The 23,363-nt window shown below is 39.6% G+C and overlaps 1 protein-coding gene across 1 annotated transcript in view; it reads left to right on the top strand.

Annotated features, from left to right (window-relative positions):
• Positions 1-22,460, top strand: part of Ifih1 (interferon induced with helicase C domain 1) — a 46,813-nt gene extending 24,353 nt beyond the window's left edge. The window contains 14 exon segments of the mRNA XM_032903387.1: positions 3,289-3,515; positions 7,509-7,719; positions 8,777-8,994; positions 10,190-10,306; positions 12,358-12,481; positions 12,965-13,243; positions 13,724-13,983; position 14,926; positions 15,867-15,964; positions 15,966-16,016; positions 17,860-18,021; positions 20,363-20,553; positions 21,063-21,153; positions 21,249-22,460. Of these exon segments, the coding sequence (XP_032759278.1) occupies positions 3,289-3,515; positions 7,509-7,719; positions 8,777-8,994; positions 10,190-10,306; positions 12,358-12,481; positions 12,965-13,243; positions 13,724-13,983; position 14,926; positions 15,867-15,964; positions 15,966-16,016; positions 17,860-18,021; positions 20,363-20,553; positions 21,063-21,153; positions 21,249-21,428 (2,210 nt within the window). The 3' untranslated portion in view covers positions 21,429-22,460.
• Positions 22,461-23,363: the final 903 nt, after the last annotated feature.

The raw sequence follows: 23,363 nt of genomic DNA, 5'->3' as shown, positions 1-23,363 counted from the left end.
ATTCTGTAATTGGGTTATATTGATTACCGCAGAGAGAGGAGAGGATAAATAAATAAACCAAAATGAAACATTTAATTTTTGCTTGATACCGGCTCATGGCTTATTGATTTCAGCCCAGTTTTCTCCTTCTGGTGATAGAGAAAATGAAACTCCTTTTTTTCAATTGCTTATATGGATGGTTTTTTTCCATCCTTGTGTCAAAAGATGTGATAAGGCAAGAATCAGGCAGAATATTTAGCACTAACCCAGCATATTTCTTTGGATGCTTTTCTCACATTGAATCCAACTCTATTTTTCTTTTCCAAATCCACTCTATTTTTCTGTTTTAAATCTCTCGGCTGTCCACTCGACCTCCTAGTCTTGACTGCTATAGATCATTTATGATATATCAGGTAAATTATATATTACCTCCATTCCCGATACTGAGGTCCTTTGAGAAACAAGTTTGCGGGCTGGAGAGGCGGTTCAGCCGTTAGAGGCTAGACTCACAACCAAAGATATAAGAGAAACAAGTTCACATCGGCAGGATAACATACAAGAGATACCTTCAGAATGAATTACTGGCACATGACCAGTTCAGTAGCAGCGAAACCTCATAACTTTGGTTCTCGGGTCAAATCTTAAAAAGTGGTGGACCTTGACTCTTCTAATCCCTTTTTAGTTCTAATAATAAATAAAAATCCACTATATTTTATTGCCTTTTTTTCTCATCCTTAACCACGTATTTGACAAGAAACAACTTGGGGAAAGACTTGCTCTAGTTCGTGGTTTAGGGCTGTGTAGAGCCAGCATGGGGGAGAGGGGCTGTCACCCCACTGTAGAAGCTAGAGAGGGATTGTTTTGCTTAGTTCTCAGGCGGATAGGGCAAGTTGTTCAGGCTGTAACTCTCAAAGGTTCCCCCAGGTCACCTCCAGTGAGACCCAACCTTCCAGGGCGTCTTCCCCAAGCAGAGCTACCTGTGGAGGACACAGGAGACTGTGGGTCATTTCCCTTTCAGACTCTAACACATGCACTGGGAGCTCATTCATTTTACTTGGGTTTTGGGTTTCTGGAAAAGAGACCTAGGAAATCCTTAATTTTTCCTCTTTTTAAGATTTGCTACCAGATGATATAATAGAAAACCTAACAATCAAAGTGGGAAAATCATTACCAAAAAAGTACACACGATTACTGTGAGGAATGCAACATTCATTGTTTTTAAATTTATACCAAACTTCTGATAGAGTAAAGTTAACAGGGAATTTATTGATACGAATTTCTGTGTCTTGACTTAGAGGACTGCTTAAAATGTGTCTTTCGTTATTAACTTGCTCTTTTGGGAGAAGTTGGGTAGTCATACTTTTAGCCGAGAAGAAATGTTAAAAATTTTATTACCTATGAAAGCCAGTTGGTGGGAACGAAATGTTATCATTAAATAAATCTGAACTTTACAGAAATATAATGGGAAGTGAATTTAAGATGCTGATGATCTGTGTGGATTCTTTTTCATGAAGAAGCCATGGAGTGACTCGGTGGGCAGATGACCCAACCATAGCGTGAACGTATTGCATCTGCCTTTATTCATGCGTAAAGGCAAATGCCCTGCTTACCCTGTGGACGGTCCCTACTAAGTGCTGTTTGGTGTGACTTTCCCTACCCGTTCAGATAGTTCTAGCTCAGCAAGTTGAAACCCACTTAAACACAGCCAACGTTTTGTGGAAAAGGAGCTGTCAGCAAGTTTTTTAAAGCTAATGGGATGGTGTTAGTTTAGTCTTATTGCAGCCATTGATAAGGGGCGAGCACTCTTGCGTGCGTGCTGAAGTACAGATAAGCACTGTCACTTCACTCATCTGATGCTGTAAAGCACAGGTGGACGTTACAGTTGAAATAATATTTGTTTTCCTACATTCCACGTGGTGAGCAGTGCATTTAGGGCCTTTCCTCTTGGCTAAGGTGATGGGGAAACATGGTCCCTTTCGAACAACATTGATCTCAACCCAGACGTGTCATAATAAAATTATTCTAGCATTTATAAAACCACCACGCTAGCATTTACTTCGTCAGCGCTTTTGATTTAATAATGTGTGTGTTAATGGAAATACTTGCAATGTATTTTGCTTTTGTTTTCAGAAAAAAATGCATGGAGACTTACATCTTAGGAAATAATAAAAGACAAACTAAAACTACGTGACAAATCACAGTTTAGCTTAAAACTACATGATTACGTTTTATCATTTGATTACAATTAAAGGAAGTGCTTTCCTACTTTCCTCTAAGTATGCGTTATAGCTTAGTATCCTCAAATGCAAATGATATCCCCACACTCTGTCTCTTTAACTCTGTCTTTCTCTGTGCCTCTGTCCCTCTGTCTCTCTGTCTCTCTCTGTCTGTCTCTGTCTCTGTCTCTCTCTCTCACACACACACACAGAGACAGAGACAGAGACAGAGAGACAGCTCTTCATGTCCACAAGTGCCACATATACAGATGCTATTAACTGTGCATCCAAACTATACTTTTTAAATTTATACTGAACACATAGAACTATTTTGTCATTACTCCTTAAACAATAAAAAGATATTTATAAAGCATTTACACTATTATCAGATTTAAAAATAGAATAATCTGTAAGAATATATACATACACACACGCACACACACACGCACATATAATGTATATATGCATGCACATGACACACAAGTGATGTTCCAGTTTACATACAGCCCCAGAGCTCCTAAAGGCTCACAGATACCAGTACATGACATCAGGGATGTGCTTTGTAGCATTTAGTTATCTGTTGATATTTTAGCAAATTAGGGAAGTTGTTCCAGCTGTTATTTTTCTGTCTTTTTAATAAGAAAATAACATACATGAGAGCAGTGAAGACTCATCAGTCTTCCTTTGTAGCCCGCCTTGCTTTAACGGGAGAAGGGCTAAGAGAAACCCAGAGGGCAAAAGACCGAGCAAAGACCCCAGAAATCCTGTACATTAGCAATAGGGACCTACAAGCCCACGCAACATCCTTTCTGGGATCCACTCGGGGAACTGGTCTCTCTCTCTGAGAACTCTCCCCCATATAGTCTCCTCCCAAGGCCTGTATGCTGTTAATTCACTCCATCATAGGGAAACTGGTTCAGTCCTGAAAGACAGAGCTGACACACCTTAGTACACCAAGCAGAAAGTGAGGTAGTGAAACACTGAGGACAGGACCTTAAACTGCTAAACCCTAGCATCAGTTTCGGGACTTCCACACCTTCTCGTCTTCATTGCCTTTTCCCTTACGCCACTTTTCCATTTTTGTTTCTCTCAGATGAAGATATCGTCATGGGGACAAAAAGAGCATCCCCCAAGCCAGAACTGCAGCTCAGGCCTTACCAAATGGAAGTGGCCCAGCCAGCCCTGGATGGGAAGAATATTATTATCTGCCTCCCCACGGGGAGCGGGAAAACCAGAGTGGCAGTTTACATCACCAAAGATCACTTAGACAAGAAGAAGCAGGCGTGTGAATCCGGGAAGGTTATCGTCCTTGTCAATAAGGTATATGCCCCTCTTTGTGTCAGTATTCTCCCTTTTGCGTCATTATTCTGAAGGTTTTAGATGATAATGTTTATAGCAACAAATCACACACAGATTCATTTAATTAGGTGTAATGTCAATGAAACCATTTATTTTCATTTTTATCTTAAAGTTATATATTTAAATCCTAAGAGATTAACTTTGAAATTGATTTTTTTCATGAGACTAGAGCATTAAACCAGATCTAACTTACATATAAAAATTAAATATGCCAACACACACACCCTTAAGTCCAATGGATTTGAGCATGCGTGACTGGAAAATGAAGATCAACTACCTTCTCTTAAAGTGTCTTAGCCACTTAATGAAACATAGTATTTACTCTTTATCTAGAACATACAGAGCAGAGTGTGACTGAAAGATAAAGAAAAACTAAGTGACTTTTTACCCAATCATAGATAAATATGTATCACATTAAATGCTGTTGAACTTTTCTTTGAAAATTTATATCCTGCAAAGGTCCTCCAAGTCACCTTCATATTAATGTTGTAAACAAAATGTATTTATTTGAATTTTATTTAGATAGAGGAGAATTTATGTACTGGTAGACTAGGAATATAAGTTTAAATCCTATTAGTACTTTGACCTCAGACAAATTTGAACATTTTCTAACTTTTAGTTGCCCTCAATCTCTCTCTCTCTCTCTCTCTCTCTCTCTCTCTCTCTCTCTCTCTGTGTGTGTGTGTGTGTGTGTGTGTGTGTGTGTGTGTGTGCACGATGTACTGCTTAAAAATTAAGAGTCTATTAAATTTTCATATTTTCTTTTCTTTCTTATCACATGGAATTTAATAAGGTTGTGTCGGGCAGGATTGGGTCCTAAATCCACAGGGAAAAAAAATAGTGTTATTAAGTGAATCCAAAGCCACTTAAACTAGTATCTTTCTTCCTCTAGGGCAGTTCTGCATTTTCTGAATCTTAGCCTCACCCCCTCTTCTCTCACAGGTTCCCTTCCCTATTTATCTGTCTCTGTGTCACATACACCGTCTCAGCCAAACCACATAGCTTCAAAGCCCAGTAATTATCTCTCATTAATTTCCCTCTCTATCTCCCTCCCTGGTCATAGGACCACAGACTCTTAAGAGCTGAGAAGACCTTTGTGATGTAGCTTTCTTCCTTTGCAGAGAGACATGTCTACTTCTGTTGGTTAATACCCTGCCACCAGGATGTCTCCGTCTTTTCCAACAACCACAGCCTAGTTCTTCCTACATTTTCCCACTCAAAGAAATGCAGCATGCGCTCACTCAGACTCATGTCCTGTGGATCCGGCCATTTTCTTTCCTCTCGTCCTGTCGTTTCAGACTAACTCTCGGCTTTGCCACAGCCCTGTACACAGAAAGGGCAACATCCTGAGGGTACTGGGTGACCCCATGAGTCCTGTCATCATGATTCCCAGGCATCCTCATAGTCTCCCAGATACAGTGCTGAGCACTGAACAAAATGCTGTAGATGCAGTCTGAGGAATGCAGAGCAGAAGAGAGAGGGGATCTAACTCAGTCCAGGACTGAGTTCATTGGTACCTCAGAATTTCATACTAAGCTAAAACCTTCTTAATTTACTTTTGGACAACTAACTTTCAAGCTTCGATGTATGCGCCCAATATTTTTCTTATTTATGTTGTCTGATCATTTTAGATATGTTTTATTATCTATTTTATGTGTATGAGTGTTTCTTTTTTGGGGGGTAGGGAGGATGTGAATAAATAAACATATATTTTAAACAAAAGCATTATATAATTGAAATTGTCTAAATACAAGATTGCATAATACATGAATACATTGTATGAATACATTGTATAAATACAAAGATATTGTAAAAATATAGCAATCAAGATAATTGAGTGGAATTGACAATTATTACAGAGAGAAATAATATGGAAATAGGGTCAATATTGTACATCGCAGAAGCAACCTAACCAATTTGTATTCCAAACCTGGATAATAACATTATAAATATACAATCTTAAGTAATATTAAGTAGCTGTCAAACGTTCTTCAATTTCCCATTTTGCAATATTTTTGATGGATGAAATTTCAATGGCATTTTCCCACCGAATGAGCAGTGAAAGCATCACTCGGTCCTCCTTTGTCCCTTCTTGTTTTCTTTGAGATTACTAAAAGGACTTTTTGCTAGCTCTCCACTTACAACATAATTCTTTGCCGTGTTTCCTTAAATACATTTAAAGAACCTTCAGTTTTAATCACTGATATTTCTGTTAGGAAACCTCTGACTTAGGAATGCAGCATATTCCTGTCTAGCCCACTTGCAATGTATTTTAGCTTTCAATCTAGAATACAGAAATCTTGGTCTCTAATACCATTTACTTTCGTCTCCATCCTTTCCAAAGTTATAGCCTTCAAGTGCAGAGAGAAATGCAAACACCACCTGTGCTCCCAGACTTTCCATTTCCTATCTAGAGCTTCAACATCACGAGAGAGAAGTCCCAGGTTCCTTCAGATGCTGTAATGCAGCCCCATATGATTCAGCAGAAGTGGGGAGCAGTTGGGCTTGATTAGTCTTGGCACGCACTCTGTCACATCTCAGGAAAAGGCTCCAAGAGGACCACACACCTCCCAATTAGCCATGTCAGACTTGCATCTGCCTTCCTCTGTGTCCTTCAGTGGGAAGTCAATGCCACCCAGAGTGAGTTTCAAGATTGTCCAACGGTGACCGCATTATCAGGCAATCACATTATGAGGGATAGAGCGTGCATGGGCAGAAGCCTGACCTTGCCGTTCTTCCTGTCAACTTTCTATTTGCTATACTGTATGCTCCGGGAATTCCATTTTTATATCCTCCTAGGATGAAACTCTCAAGGAAGCTTGACTCAGATGTTAACAGTAATTGCAGGCTGGCAGTATAGCCCAGGTGTTAGAGCAATTGCTTGGCATACAGGATGCCAGGAGTCCTGTCCTCAGCTCTACAACCAAATCTTGCTTTCATGGAGTTTGCTTGTGATTGCAGCACTATAAAGAGGTAGAGGCAGACAGATCAGGAGTTCAAGATCATCCTAAGCTACACAGGGAGTTCAGGGCCAGCCTGGACTAAGGCATAACTCCCGTTCTCAAACAAAAACAAAATTTAGGAATAAAACAGCTTAACCTGTCTCCTCCTTAGTCTGGGAGGTATTCTGAGTGACTGGCAATGAGAGGTGTCACCAAGGTGTCAGCAGCAACTTTCAACAGATAGTGTGGCACATACAGAGTTGGTTAGAAAGGAAGTGAATTTCTACCTTTCCTACCCTTGCTTGCCACTTTGTTTTGATTCAAACACCAAAGCCATTGTGGTAGTTCATTTTCTCCTACCTCATACATTCTCCTAGAAAGTATGTTGATGCTACTGTCCACGTTCCCCAATCTTTCCAATTTCGTAGTCAGATAGCAGGATCTCAGGCACTAAGAGTAAAGGATTTTTAAAATACAACTCAGGAGTCTCCTGAGAACTGTGATATAGAATTTAATATTGCACTTAGTGTTCACAGCTGACTCCGCAACTTAAGAATCAATTTAGTACCAGTCACACTTTCAATTTAACTCTTGACTGAACCACAGCTTACCAGAGCCCCTCCAAGGCTTCCTTTGGGAGGTCGGTTGTTCTTCCTCTGAGGTGTCAGGCTGCTGTGTCTCTGAGAGAATAGTTACATTGTGTGTGATGGTTGTTTTCTTAGTCCTGGAATATGTACTCGGTGACACCGAGTTACTCCGAGTCAGCAGCCTTATCTTAAATTCCTTTATGTTATAGATATATTGTCTACATCTAATACAAACACAATGGATATTTAATGTCAGATGGGTAGAAGGAATGATGGCGTATAGATGGCGATATCAAATTAAGCGACTGAACGTAAACATTTCTCTTAGTGCACATGTAATCCTTTGACTGGTATTCCTCGGTGCCTTTCTCCTTCCTCTCTATTTTTATGAAGTTTTAAAAATTCTGTATGTTCTCATTTTTAAGGTAATGTTAGCAGAACAACTTTTCCGCAAAGAGTTCAACCCGTTCTTGAAGAAATGGTATCGCATTATTGGATTAAGCGGAGATACCCAGCTGAAAATATCTTTTCCAGAAGTTGTCAAATCTTACGATGTTATTATCAGCACAGCTCAAATCCTTGAAAACTCCCTCTTAAATCTGGAGAGTGGGGAAGATGACGGTGTGCAGCTGTCAGGTTGGTTGGAGTGATTATTTTTAGAATAAAAAAGGCTGAGAGAAATATTAAAGATAGTAACAGGGAATGCTTGTTAAATCATTTTTTATGATGAGAAGTAACCTCAGTCTATTTAAGTTACATTTTATTTCACAAGGCTTCATTGAAGTGCTCTACTTCCCTGCAAGAAAAGGACCAAAACCAGGGAAATGGTTAACTTAATGGCTTGCTTTTGCATACGTACATCATTACTAAATCAAGTACTGTGTTCTTCCATTACTTCTGACACACACACACACACACACACACACACACACACACACACACACTTTCAACCATCTCTTGATTGGCCGATACCTTATCAGAGTCCCGCTAAGCCCTTCCTTTGAGAGACTAATTTTTCTTCCATCCTGCAGTTACTCTGCCTGTGTCTCTCTCTGGGAGAACAATTACATTGTGTAGTATATGTGTACACTCACACACACACACACACACACACACACACACACACACAAATGGTTGACAGAGTCGGTTAGAATTACCTTCTTCACTATAGAATAAAACTACAGTCCTGCCTACGTTTTTGGAATGATTAAATAGTTGGGATCAAAACAGAGAAAAGTAAAAGTAATCACAAGAATTAAGCACAGAGTTTACAAAGCGCAAAGCCATCGGCTCTCTGGATAATATTCTTTTCACTTGGTGTTACAAAAAAAGGACTTTATCAGCCTAAAGTTAAAAGTTTATTCTAAAACCAAGTGGGACTCTGGGAAGATTTTGTGGGGGTGGTTGTTTGTGTGGACGAAAGGTGTGACTTTCACTAACACTTTCTGCATCCCATCTTGAGACAGGGATGACAGCTGGCAGGAATAGTGCTGTAGTGAACACACGAACTTTGTAGTCATACATTTTACTACTGGCCACTGTTAAAATTACACCAGCAGATTGACATAGGGATGTGCCAATGCTATGCCCAAAGGAAAGCGATTCAATGGGAGTTCATTCCTTTAGCTTCAAAGTTCTTGTGTTGCTGTAAGAAGCCAGTTTGGGTAAACAGACCTTCTATCTTTCTGTTAAGACTTTTCCCTTATTATCATTGATGAGTGTCATCATACCAACAAGGAGGCAGTCTATAACAACATCATGAGACGGTATTTGAAGCAGAAGTTGAAAAACCATAAACTCAAGGAACAAAACAAACCAACAATTCACCTGCCTCAGATACTAGGACTGACAGCTTCACCGGGTGTTGGAGCAGCCAAAAGGCAATCTGAGGCTGACAAACATATATTAAATGTAAGTTGCTGATTTTGTGTATAACCAAAAATAATGCTATGTCAAATGACAAATGCCTATGGTTCTTAGGATTTTTAAGTAGTGTTGAGAATTCAAGTGCCAAAAGCTATTTGCTTTGCCTCTAGAAAATAACCTCAGTCTTGTACACCAAGGTGATATTCTTGATAAATACCTGGGATGCGAGCAAAGGATGGTAGTTTTCATTCCCGATGATGTCTTACTCCATGACTTTCAAAGTGGCATGCTTTCCGTGCCTCCTTGCCTTATGTGTCAGCCTAGAACATGCGTTATTCAAGTTAAAACAGAAAAGAGGCAAATGCTGTGTGGTTCCCACCTTTAATCCTGGCACCAAGGAGGCAGAGCCCAATCAGACTGCTGTGAGTTTATGAGTTTACATAGTGAGTTCCAGACCAACCAGTGCCTCAGAGGGAGACCATCTCAACATAAGGGGTTGGGGTAGTGGGAAATAGAAATGTGAGGACCTTTTTATTAAATATACACTCACCAGCTTCCCCAGATGGGTGCCGTCTAAAGTGCTGCTGTCCCCAGATGGGTGCCATCTAAAGTAGTGCTGTTGATATCAGGTAGTAAGTGGGTCAGAGTACTAAAGCCTCACTGTAGGTTGAATTCAATAGAAATTACTAAAGTAAACAAGAGGCAGAAAAGGATTTTCTCCAAAATTCAACTCATGACTGGGATAAAGGCCTAACTTCTACCTATGATCTAGGCACAAAGACTAAGGCAGCTCCTCCCTTTGTGCTGTCTTCTTGTACATAGACAATAATAAGATTATGGTCCATGAACATCAACATGATTGTGAAGATGGCTGCCTGATATAATCAGATGATAGTTACTCCATAATTAACTCCTGTCAATTTGCACAATTTTTCTAGTTTTCTAAGTCCCATATTACAGCTACAAAGTGAAAATCAAAGGACATCTTTTTTCTAAAATTGGACTTCCAATATACTTTTGAAAACATCAGAACAAATATTATGGATTATCATTGGTTAATTAAATCCATAGTAATCAATGCTAAAATACTGCATTCAGTAAATAATACTGTACATTTCCTGAATGAAATATTATGCTACATATCATCGATGCTAAAATGCATATTATAATTTTCTTACATGAAAAATTTCCTTGCATTGGGTTGTAAGAAAGGAATACTTACAAAGTGTCTCTTTTCCAGATATGTGCCAATCTTGATGCTTTTACCATTAAAACAGTGAAAGAGAATCTTAGTCAACTCAAACACCAAATAAAGGAACCATGCAAGAAGTTTGTGATTGCTGATGACACCAGAGAGGTATGAAAAGCATTTTATATACACTTGTCTGACAACATCATATCCAATGGAGTATTTTATATTTCGCCATCTGAATATTCTCATTAAACATCAAACGAGCCATGATTTTGTACCTTTAAAAGTTGACAGGAGGCAGCAAAGACTGCTAATAATTGCCAGCACCATCCTCCTCCTTCTGGCTTATGAGATATAGCTCAGTGCATGGCTACTTCTGAGTCTTGGAGGAGTGGTTGTATTGGGCCAGAGCATTGGACAGTGAACTAGAGGGATTATGGGAGTTGGTACCCTCATAGAGTCTCGGCGTTTGGTCTTGGCGTTTTCAGGATTAGCTTCTTACCAATCCAGGGAACGATTGTGTTGGCAATGACAATAGAAAAATCCTCATTTGCAATCTTTTCTTTTTGAAAACCGACTATAAAAAATGAAAAATTAAACATACTAGTACCTTTCTGGTAAATACTTTCACTGATTTAATAAGAATCAACTTATATTCTGTTTGGATGTTTTGTTTAGTAGAATATTCCTATCTTTTGTAGAATTGAAAACTTAATAGGTTTTTTAGAAATGTAAAAGAAGTGTAATTCCACTGAAAATCTGCCATCTGCCTCATAGGGCTACTAGGATTTAATGTTGAGATATGAGTGTAATAGGTAATACTCAGAATGCTGTGAGCACCATAGCAGTGCCAGTGGAAACCTCCACGATGCACCCATTTTCATTCTGAAACTGAAGCGGCCGGAGTGTCGATTATATTCGACCCACTTTTACATTTTTCTCACTTGGATTTACCTGAGGAGTTCAAATTCATGCTTCTCTTCTTGATTATCCATATATATATATATATTCCCCCCATTTGCCATTTTTTTTGTCTTAACTTTTACAATTACTCTTCATTAAAGTATGATGCATGGGAAAAGCACAAGATGTACTTGTGGATTTTCATAAGCTGACCGAATTTGTTATGCAAAGAAAAATTAGATAAAGAGTCAGCTCATTGCAATGACCTCAGAACCCCTTCTACCAGTCCCCATGCCAAAGGAAACTTGGTTTTGTTTACATTTTGAACTTTGTCCAAGTTCAATCACATAGCATACATTCTTTCATATCTGGATTTTTCCAAAGTATGCCAATTGCTTTTTAATTTTGGAAGTAATTACAGAAGCCTGTTTCGAGTAGTTTTGGCTACACTGCTTCGTGCTCCCGGCTGTCTGCAGGTATGAACCTGCCCAGGAGCTATCTAGAATCTGCAGATGAAAGACACACACATTAGCTCATTTTAAAACTGCTTTATTGGTTGTGTGGCTAGGCTCTTCTAAACCTTCCGTGGCTAGCGTACCCTTACCATTACTCCTACCAAAACATCTCTAAATCTGCCCTCAACTTAGTTACCTGGTTACCTAATGTGAAGCCCATTGGTCTTGTTGCCCAAGGCACTTTTGGGCCGCCCTTCCGTGGGCCACTCTCCTTTTCCACCTACATTTTAGATCTCCCCTGCAGCTCTCAGTCTGTTCTGTCTCTTTACCCAAAGTCTCCTCGTCTTGCCCTCTGCTCTCTGCTAGACTGCGGGAACCTGGTAGTCCCGCCTCTTTCTTTTCACACAGCCATTGGCCGCTGGCATCTTTATTGATGGATCCAAAACCAATTGGAGCAAGGACCTTCTGTGTCAGTAAACACAGATTCCCAATTAAATCAAAGCACCATAACAACTCATTTACATAGGAATGCTACCTAAGTGAAATTAAAGACTTTCTAAATAATTGTGACATTAACTCAACGAATATTTTTAATTGCCTTTAACTTTCAAGCTTTGTAACATTCACTGATTTTACTTTCTAAAAAGTTATGGTAGTGGTTTCGAGTCAAGTGACTCCTGAAGTAAAGATAAAACTGTAAAAACCAAATGTAGTGAGCCACGAAGTGATCAGAGATTAATGTTTCATTGTCTAGGTATTGATTCTGAACCAATCACATTATAATATGCAAATCGTTTTAACAAAGCTAGTGAATGCCAGTTTAAACAACATTAATAATGTTTATGTCATTGTTTTTAGAATCCATTTAAAGAGAAACTTCTAGAAATTATGGCAAGCATTCAAACTTACTGCCAAAAGAGTCCATTGTCAGATTTTGGAACCCAACATTATGAGCAGTGGGCCATTCAAATGGAAAAAAAAGGTAATTTGGGTTTTGACCTAACTGCTTTTCCCTTGTTTACATTAAGATTTTAGACAGTCCTCTCAGAAGCAAACCTGAGAGCAAATGGAACGTGAAACAGAATTTCTGTTTTGGGTGTAGGGCAAGCCCACACATGTTCTAACCCCTCATCTAAAGAAAGAGGTGTCAATTCATAGTTTTCACGTCCGTTTATTATATATAAAGTATTAAGGCAGCTATCCACAGCGCTGTCTCCACAGGCAATTTTACTGAGGTGTTTCCCAGGCTTTTCCTCTAAGGTTCAGGTCCACATTCCGGCTCTCATTGAGCTCAGGCAGCAAGCGATTGAGTTGGAAGCCACCCTCCTTAGAACTCATGGCACATACGGAGCCTCGCTCTGTGCCAGCGCCGCAGTGAAGTCAGTTCTGACTGTTTAAGCTCACAACACAGTTGTAGGATAGTTTTCTGCCCTTTGCCTCGCTCACGGAGTTTATTCTTCCAAAGCTGCTAAAGACGGAAATCGCAGAGATCGTGTCTGTGCAGAACATTTGAGGAAGTACAACGAAGCCCTACAAATCAATGACACGATCCGAATGATTGACGCGTACAGCCACCTGGAAACGTTCTACACCGATGAGAAAGAAAAGAAGTTTGCAGCCCTCAATGACAGCGATGAGAGTGACGACGACGAGGCCAGCAGTTGCCATGACCAACTTAAGGGCAATGTAAAGAAATCTTTGAAACTGGACGAAACGGATGAATTTCTCATGAATTTGTTCTTCGGTAAGATTCAATATAGCACAAACCATGTGTTCCTGCACCGTCCTCTCAGACAGGAACTCACGGCTTTCTTTAAGTTTTCCAGAAGGCTCTCAAAATTCATCTTGAAAGAAAAATCCCATGAAGACTGTGGTTTATAATTTGATATGACAGGTTAACTTTTAGTTGTGTGACTGTAATTAATTATTTGATCATCCAGTTTTACTGCCAAGACTATTGCAATTAATTAAATAAATAGTCTGAGCAATAAATATATCACAAGATTACCTGAGTCATGTCCTAGTGTATCATGTAAAATTTGCCAGTGTAATTTTTTTTAATTTGCTGACGCCAACTAATTTTATTTTTAATAGTTTTTAAGCTATGTTTTTCTGTCATAAATCGACAGAAACTGGATCTGTGTGCAGCACACGGCAGGGTGTGTGAGTGTGTTTAGCAGGGTAGCTAAACCAAGCTAACAACATGAATAATTATTTTTTAAAGATAACAAGAAAATGTTGAAAAAACTAGCTGAAAACCCAAAGTACGAGAACGAAAAACTCATTAAATTAAGAAACACGATCCTGGAACAGTTCACAAGGTCTGAGGAGTCCTCCCGAGGAATTATTTTCACAAAAACGCGGCAGAGCACCTATGCGCTTTCCCAGTGGATTATGGAGAATGAAAAGTTTGCGGAAGTTGGAGTCAAAGCGCATCACCTGATTGGCGCGGGACACAGCAGCGAGGTCAAGCCCATGACTCAGGTGCAGCCTCCGTTTGTAATCCATTGCTTAAACTTCAACCAGTCTTCTCTCATTGCTTGTAATGGCTCTCAGCTCTTTTACCATCTCACAGACACTTAACAGAGGCTCTTGGCTTTGGTGTACATCGTAGCCAATATGTATCTGGTACCGTAAGGCTGATAGTGGCACATAATGAGTTAAGGAAAAAGCTAAAGTGGAATCCCCCTTTTATAAGCAAGCGTACAGGGACCTCTCAAGTTTGGCACTTCTTGTAAAAATTAGTAATTTTTACCTTAACAATATCCTAAAGAAATGTTTACAAAATACAATCCAGCGGAAGTTCAAAACTGCTCAGCACGTGCGGATTATAACCAAAACTGTTCAGCCAGTATATGTAAATTGAAGTCTATAAGAATCTGGAGGAATTAAAGCCCTGAGTGTTAGGGAGGAAGGTTTGAGATAGTTTCTGCTGTTTTATCAGTCTTAAAAATTATTTATTGTGTGAACAGTTAAAAAAAACCACACTTCTGAGTGTGGGGGAAAAAAAAAGACAACTTGTAAACTATAGAAGTATTTCAGTTTTCTCCTGGAAGCTAAGTTCTTCTGGAATCTTGCTAGTGGAAAGGATGTTTCAGTTCTGTGGCACTGTTCACACAAGGGGATGGACCAAAACCATTTAGTGTTTGTGTAAGGAAAAGAAACTTGAAATGGTCCCCTCTGACACTCAGTCTATGCACACTCCCTTGAGATAGCCAGAATATCCAACAGTGTACTGTCACCTCGGAAACCATAGCAGACTCATCTGTCCTGATAGCGGTTAGGCAGATACCTGCTCGGAGGGCCAAACACTGAGCCTGCAATTTTGTATTCAAGTACTATTTGAAATTAAGGCACAGGTCTACGTTAAAATCCAAGACATTTTTAACATCGCGCGTGAAGGAGTAGGGCAGAGGTTTGCTAAAGAGTTGCCAGGCGTCTTGCTATGGTGTTCTGTCAGAGGAGAGCCAAATAAAATCTCCTGTTACCTTTAAAAAGAAAGGAAAGAGCGTGAGGGAACACACACTTGCTCTGGGTGATGACTTTTACGCAACTTCTAAGGATAAAAGTGTGCACTGCGAGTCACATGTAGGCTAGCAGCTTCGATGAGATTCAAGTGGAAATAAAGTACCATATCAGATAGGGTCATATTTCTATATAATTATATTAAACTTTCAGACTTGACATTAATAATTCTCCCTGTGATTAAGCTGAAGTCACGCGCTCCTCCACTTTTAATTTATATTGTCTTTCCAGTAGACCTTATGTTAAAGTTAAACCTTCCTCAAAGTAAAATTAAAGACTAGCTCTGCTCTCTCCCGCTCCAGCTTCCTTTCCTGGACGTCTTGACTTTTCCCTGTGCCCTTTCTGAAATATCCCATAGGTTTCTTTCCCGGGTGATTGTTAAGGTGACCAGCTATAGTATCCATGAGGAATTTTCAGTGTCTCAAATGTGATAGAAAATGTTCAGTTCGTTTTATTCCCTAAATATCACACTCTGACGTTAGTATATTAAAAGGTAAACCCTATTTTAGCCTTGCCAAAGCCTTTTCTCAGCCAGCAACACCTCTCCCTTTCTTCCTTTCAAATCACCCATCAATTTATTTCCTTGGCATAAAGAGCGTTCTCCCTACCTCCAGACTGCAGGATGGAAATATTTTTGTTATTGTGTGGTAATCCCAGATTGGAAATCAAATGTTGTCTCACCATCATGTCTTTGTTCATTGCCAAAAACAGATGGCAGCAAATCCGGGTATGATCTAATCCTCTGATTTTCACTGACCAGTTGCAATTTATTATTTCTTCTACTAATTAGAAGATCTGAATGTGTTTAGCATCACAAAATTTAATTTATTAAAATTCCACAGACTGAACAAAAGAAGTCATTAGTAAATTTACAGCACTAAATAAATCTATGCTTATCGCTACTACGATGGCAGAGGAAGGCCTGGATATCAAGAATGCGATATAATTTTATCCGGTATAGCCTCGTCAACAACGAGATAGCCATGGTCCAGGTGCATGTACAGATTCGTGCCTAGGCATTCCTTCTGCACCTGTGCTCTATGTGGATTCCTTCCTTTACTAAAGCTACTAGCCTTTTTAGCTGTGCTTCAGGTAAAAGAGACCAGTGCTAAAGAACTGCAAGACACTGCTTTTCATATGACTGCTGTCTCTTGGACTCTTTTGTCAACTTCCTGTAATTTAACTAACAACTCTATTTTGATTGCTATTTCTGTGTCCTGGACATCTTCTGAATGGTTGGTCCCTGGCTGTCTGCCCTGACTGCCTTCTAGGTATAACTTTAGCAGAATATCCCCCACCCTCATCTGGGGTGTGGTGAGCATCCTCCTGGATCCCAGTTCAGGAATGGATCGTGTCTGAAACTTATGTCCAGATTTTCCAAGACCATGCATGATATTGGCCCCATTACAAGGGTCAAAAGAGGCCTCCTCAGTCTGAAGATGTCAGTGAGTCCCCAGAGGGATAAGGAATCTGAAACACACTGACCACAAATCCCACTCAGACCTTAGGGAGACCTGCAGTCCTGCTTTCCTCCTGCAGTCAACTTTTCTATATTTTTAATTTTTCATAAAATATGGAGTGGGGTCACTTACAAGTACAAGAAAGAAAGAAAGAAAGAAAAAAAGAAAGAAAGAAAGAAAGAAAGAAAGAAGGAAGATTCTGTTTCAAACCTCTCTTAACTCAACTATATTAACAAATTTATGAAGATATATGACATTATTCTTAACACGTGAAAGGTTTTGTTTGTTTGTTTTCAACCTCGGGAGAATGGCAATTTATAGAAGATGAACTTCATTAAGCAGCCGTCCTACTAGAAAGCAAGATTATTTCACGGAGTGATCTGTAAGTCAGAGACTTAGGACTACAGTGTGTGTATAGTTGGCCTTCAGGACAGTACTGTAGTTGATGGTTAAGCTCGTGAGCTAGGTAACCAAAGCTTATACTATTAAAAATCTGTCGGTAGAACCCCAGTGATTGATCCAGGCTAGTGAGTCCCACCCTTGGTCAGTGCAGTATTCATGCTCCATTGGATGGCCCAGTATGCATGCACAAATGGACGTAACTAAATGAATGGCCTTAATGGACTTTAAAAATCAGGAAGAGGGAAAGGAAGGTAAATGTATGGAGGCCTGAGAGAAGTTGTTGGGAGCAGATGGGAAGTGGACATTACCTTACTTGGTTGTTTACACAAATGAACTTTTTAAAGAACAACAACAAACAAGAGTGATGAGTCTAACTTTCACCCTCTTAAGAGGCCTATAGAAATTTGACTCGTTACTGTGCATATTTTCCCAGAGAAATATAAAGTCCAAAGCAGGCTTCCAGGAACAGTTCTGTTCTGCTCAGTTCTGTTCTGAATCCCTGGTGCCAAGGTCAGAGATGGGCCTTGTCCTTATTCATCCTTCCAAATAGATGGCTTTACCCTCCAAGCCACGGCTCAGGGTTTCTGTGGTTTAAGACAGTTGCTCAGGATGCAATGGGACTAAATGGGTGGGTGTGTTATTTTGGCCTCAGAGAGTTGCCAAAATCATTCTAGAACATTGAATTACAGAACATTTAAGACAGACAGACACAGACACACACACAGACACACACACACACACACACACACACACACACACAGAGAGAGAGAGAGAGAGAGAGAGAGAGAGAGAGAGAGAGAGAGAGAGAGAGAACTTTTAAGTTAAAAAATTATCTACAAGCCATGGGCAATAACTACCTTTACCAAGATTAGAGAGATCATTATTTGAAGGGCTGGGATACTGAACATAGACTGTCAAACCAGGAGAGCTCATAGGAAGACACAACACTTCCTTTCTTTGTTCACATTCTCAGGCCCGGGGTCGAGCTAGAGCCGATGAGAGCACCTACGTCCTGGTTACCAGCAGTGGCTCCGGAGTTACTGAACGGGAGATTGTTAATGATTTCCGAGAGAAGATGATGTATAAAGCTATTAACCGTGTTCAAAATATGAGACGAGAGGAGTATGAACATAAGGTATTATTCTTGGCCACCACTGAGTTTAGTTTTTGTCTGAAAATGGCTACATTCGATTGCCATGGATGTCTGTGTGGCTACTTCTTCAGACAGAAATTACACTGAGTTACCAGCTTCTGTTGGAAGATTTGTTCTTCGTCCAGATTCAAACACAAAGCCCCAAAATCTGGGGCGGAGGATGTGTGGCAGGAAATGCTGAGGGAATTTTGATCATTGCAGGGAAACCAAACATCTACATTGGTAATACAAATTTCAGATACCCTTTTCCAGAAAGACTTGTGCAACACTCATTCAGACCTACCTGATAGTTTCTACTTGATCCAACCCATGCCTACAAGCACAGTATCTTTATTATAGAAATATTTATAAAGCACCTATTGTCTACCAGACGATATTTTAAAAACAGAGAATGCAGTGAGAAACATATCAACATACCCTTGCTATGTGAAGTCCAGTGTCCAGTGTGTGCTTGCTAAGGACTGGGAGAGACATATGTTAACTCAGATGTAACAGTGTTGTGTAAAGTACACAGAAAGAAGCACAATGGAATTAGAGGAGTGTGTAGCCAGACTTGGTGGCTCATTGTTCGTAGTCTGAGCATTCAAAGAGCTGAGGCAAAAGTTAACCCAATGAGTGTGAGGCTATTTTGGACTACATAGTGTGTTCAAAGCCAGCCTGAAGTGAGCTATGGAGCGAATCCTATTCCCAAACCCCACAAAACAAAACAAAAACTTAAGGGTAGTGAAGTATAACATAAAACACAACTATACGGCCACTTTTGAGAAGCTCCACCTAGAGATTGACCCTGAGGATAATTCTGAATGATTAGAACACATGTAATATCTCATATGGTCCTTTCTCGATTTTCTAACAGAGCTATTTGAATTGGGTGAAGGAAATTCAGTGGGGGAAAAAAAGAATATATTTATACAATATTTCAGGAAACTTTCATACCACTGAAGTAAAGACTGTAACTCTTATAATAGCAAACAATCCATTTAGAAGAAAAATTCACACCCTTGCATATGGGTGTGAATGTTAGTTTCTTAACATTAGAATTGGCTCTACCCTAAATAGAGTTTTAGGGAAGGGATGCTTTCAAATTGTTGTGCAAAGTATATAACCAACTCCAAGGTTTTCTGGCCAGGTTTTCATACAAACATATATTTTAAACCCCCTTAAATATAACGCAAACCAAACATTTTCCACTAAATAATCCTATTATAGATTTATTCCTTCATACGTATGACTAAAGGCTCACAAATCAGAGAGATTCTCATAGAAGTTGATGTGTTATTACTAAATTGCCTACTTCAGTTCTAGGACAAGCTATAGTTTACAGGTCAAATTTTTCCCATCTGTAGATTAAAACATTGTACTAGTTAGTCTTCCATCCTTTTAATGAAATACCTGAAGTAGGCTGACTATTAATGTAAAGAGGTTCATTAGTTCGACTTGGAGTTAAAGCCATACGATTTAACAACAATGCAGAAGTCTCTGTGAGGCCACACCCCCTGATCCATTATCCCATTATGGCCGGAATGCATATGGACCTAAACTTCTTTGTGCTCTCTCTGTCCTTACAAAATCACCATAATTCGATCCTGTGGGTTCAACCCGTAAATCCTAATCCAAGATAATCTCTTCTCAAGGGTCCCATTTTTAAGCACACAGCTACATTAAGTATCATTTCTCTTAATTATGAAGTCTTATTAACACAAGACTGTGAATTCAATTCCTGAGTGAACACAGAGGTGCAGGCCACATTCAGATCATAAGAAAGGATCCATTTAGGGGTCCAGGATGGACCATCTTTCTCAGCTTCTCATGAATGAGAGATCTGCCCTCCCAGGACTTCTCAGGCGGATGAAAGAGAATGAAGAACAAGGGAGTGGACCATGTCCACAGCTGCTATGCTCAAAGCCCCCCAGAAAGCATCACTACCTAGTCAGTTACTAAGCAAGCAGCTCACTCCTCAGGTTTGGAATGTCTTTTTAACAGATTTTAGGCAACCACTGACAAAGCATGGGAGTTGATGCAAAAAAGCAAAATCTGTTTTGCGTGTCTTAAAACATCAGTTTTACTAAAAAGGTAAAATTATATCAAACATCTAGAGTGTACCCAAACATCCCCCTCGACCTGACCCAGAGGCTTTCTCCCTATCATTCCTTTGTGATTTGACATAGGTAGATTGCCTTAGAGGAGGGAAAACTAAGTTCATCCGGTGCCATTATCTCCTCATCTTCTGGAGTACAATCCACCTGTGATGTGCAATTGTCAGCTCATTTACTCCCATAAAACTATGATGAAAGTTGGATACTCTGTTCTTTCCTCCACACAGATTTTGGAATTACAAGTGCAAAGTATCATGGAAAAGAAGATGAAAGTCAAGAGAAGTATTGCGAGGCAGTACAACAGCGATCCATCGTTAATAACACTTCTCTGCAAAAACTGTAGTACGCTGGTCTGCTCAGGAGAAAACATCCACGTAATTGAGAAGATGCATCACGTCAACATGACACCAGAGTTCAAGTGAGTGCTGCAGGGTCCTTGTTTAAAGTCCTTTAGTCGAGGTGAGAACAATGGCCTTGTACATGTTGTGTTACAGATTTTTTTTTCCTCATCAAAGCTTTCCCTTTTGTAGTCCCTCAAATGCAATCTCATTTCTTGGGTCTGCTTTGAAAGTTAACTCTCTTGAGATATGGAGTAAACTGTAAGATACAAAGCATTTTCGATGGAAAGTACATAATTTGTGGATGTCTGTATCTGTTCTCGTTCTTTTTTTTGAATGACTGAATAATTAAAACCACAGCAGACTTCAGAGGAGACCCAGAGACAGTGGGACACTTGTGAAGTGCATATGTAGCATGGGGACATCCACCTGAGTTTTCACAAAAATTCTGGGGAGCAGGACATGAGAAAGAATAAGGTGTCATATAGTCCAACTATGTGGGTCATCATCAAGTCCAACGTGAACCCATGGCTGCATAATGTCGTATTGTCACATATTACTAACAATCCTTCTTTCATAATAATTTTAGGGGACTCTACATTGTGAGAGAGAACAAAGCACTACAAATGAAATTTGCTGATTATCAGACAAATGGAGAGATTATCTGCAAATGTGGCCAAGTGAGTAAACTCCAGTGGCTTCAGTTTTATTTTACCCAAAACGAATGTTCCGCTGAATGTTGATTTTTCTTTTCTCTCTCTTTTTCTTTTTCTAGGCTTGGGGAACAATGATGGTGCACAAAGGTTTAGATTTGCCTTGTCTTAAAATAAGGAATTTTGTAGTCAATTTCAAAAATAACTCATCAAAGAAACAGTACAAGAAGTGGGTGGAATTGCCTATCAGATTTCCTGATCTCGATTGCTCAGAGTACTGCTTGTATAGTGATGAAGACTAGCTCTTGAGTCATGAATGTTGTAAAATTGTTGCCAACTCAGCATTGAGTTTGATTTTGATTGACATTTTCGTTAACACCACTGAACTAACTCTAGAATATGTAAATGATGGTTTTGTTTTGCTTTTAGTGATGTAAAGAAATACCACAAAGTACATACATGCTATTGGTTGGTAAATGTAATTATTAATCAAAATTGTCAATTTGATGAGTTCTAAATTCACCTGGGTTCAGGGAATACCCAGGAGGGATTGATTGTCTTAAATTTATTAAGGAAGACCTGTCCACTGTGGGTGGTCCCATTCTCCAGGCTTGGGTCCTGGACTGTATAAAACTGAGAAAACTACGTGAGCCCACATTTGCTCTCATAACTCTGCTCTTGACTGTGCAATGCAATGTGACAAGCTACCTCAAGCTCCTGCGGTTGTGACTTCCGCACAGTAATGGATTATAACCTCATACCGCGAGCTGCACTTAAATCATTCCTTCCAAAGTTGTCATGGTCAGGGCGTTTTATCACAGCAACAGAAGAGTAACTAAAACAGCAGGGGTAAGGGAAATCTACCAACAGTACTCATTACTGCAGTGTTCTACAGAATTATGAAAAGCACTGGAATATAAATGAGAATCCAAGGTACTAATATCAGTCCTGTCACTAATTTTTTTCAGATTTATTTACTTTACGTGTATGTATGCTTGGCCCACATGCATATACGTGTACCATACTCATTCCTCGTGCCTCTGGAGGTCTGAGGAAGGTATCAGATCCCCTGAGGTTTGAGTTATGGATGATCGTGAGCCGTTAAATGGGTGCTGGGAGTCAAACATGGGTCCCCTGCATGAACAACAAGTGCTCTTAACCACTGAACCATCCCCAAGCTTTTCTGTCGCTAATTTTCACAATCAAATCATCTCATCCTTCTTCTCCAGCCCCACTGTGGTGAAATGTTCATTACACTATCTGCTCTGATTTTATTGAAACATTTTATTTTTTAAATACAACTACTCGTGATAGCAGCTGTTTTGTATGCCAAACATCTAGATGTAATTTTCTCACAAGGCTGAAATCAACATTTCAGCCAGACTGTTCTGACCCAGAGGCCTTGAAGGAGGAATCCGTGCTCACTGACAATCCATTTCCTTGCAGCTGTCTGGCTGGGATCTCTGCCTTTTTGCCACATCTCCACCAGGAATTGCTCTCACATCCTAGGAATGCTTTATTTTGTGGCCTCCTCAGAAAGCCCCCACAGCACATACCATGTGTTTCTTCAGGGCCAGCAGTAGAAACTCCCAAAGTTTCTAAGGATTCTCATGTAACGTAACTATAGTAATAGGAACGCAGTGCATTATGCTTTGGATGAGGCATCTTACTGATAGGCAGACTTGATACTTAATCTTGCTTGTCAATTGATAAAAGATCTACAGTTACCTGGGATAACATTGGTAAATGTAATTATTAATCAAAATTGTCAATTTGATGAGTTCTAAATTCACCTGGGTTCAGGGAATACCCATGAGGGATTAGGGTGTCTGGACATGCCTATCCCATGTGGACAGTAGGTCATGCCCACACTCGAAGCAAGGGGATAATTCAGTATATCATGCATGAACTGACATGATTTGGGAAGGAATCTTGGAAGTCATTTTATAATGACTTGTTCATTTGTTTTTTTTTTTTTTGTTTTTTTTTTTTGTTTTTTTTTTTTTTGCTATTATAATGTATATACATTGGCAATCACATGGACAGACAGGAAGTGTGATGAGGGAAGCAGCTTTACTAAAGTGCGGCACCAAGCAGGTTTGGTCTTGCTTCTTCTGCTTTCTCATCTGCAAACACAGTACCATCCTGGAATACAACCTAATCACCTCTTACGAAGAAGGGAGTGAAGACAGAATGCTTTTGTAGTTTCGATCTATTAGTTTAATTTCATATTAAGA

The sequence above is a fragment of the Rattus rattus genome, chromosome 5, assembly GCF_011064425.1.
Source record: "Rattus rattus isolate New Zealand chromosome 5, Rrattus_CSIRO_v1, whole genome shotgun sequence".
NCBI lineage: Eukaryota > Metazoa > Chordata > Mammalia > Rodentia > Muridae > Rattus > Rattus rattus.
This window is presented reverse-complemented; position numbering and strand designations above follow the sequence as displayed.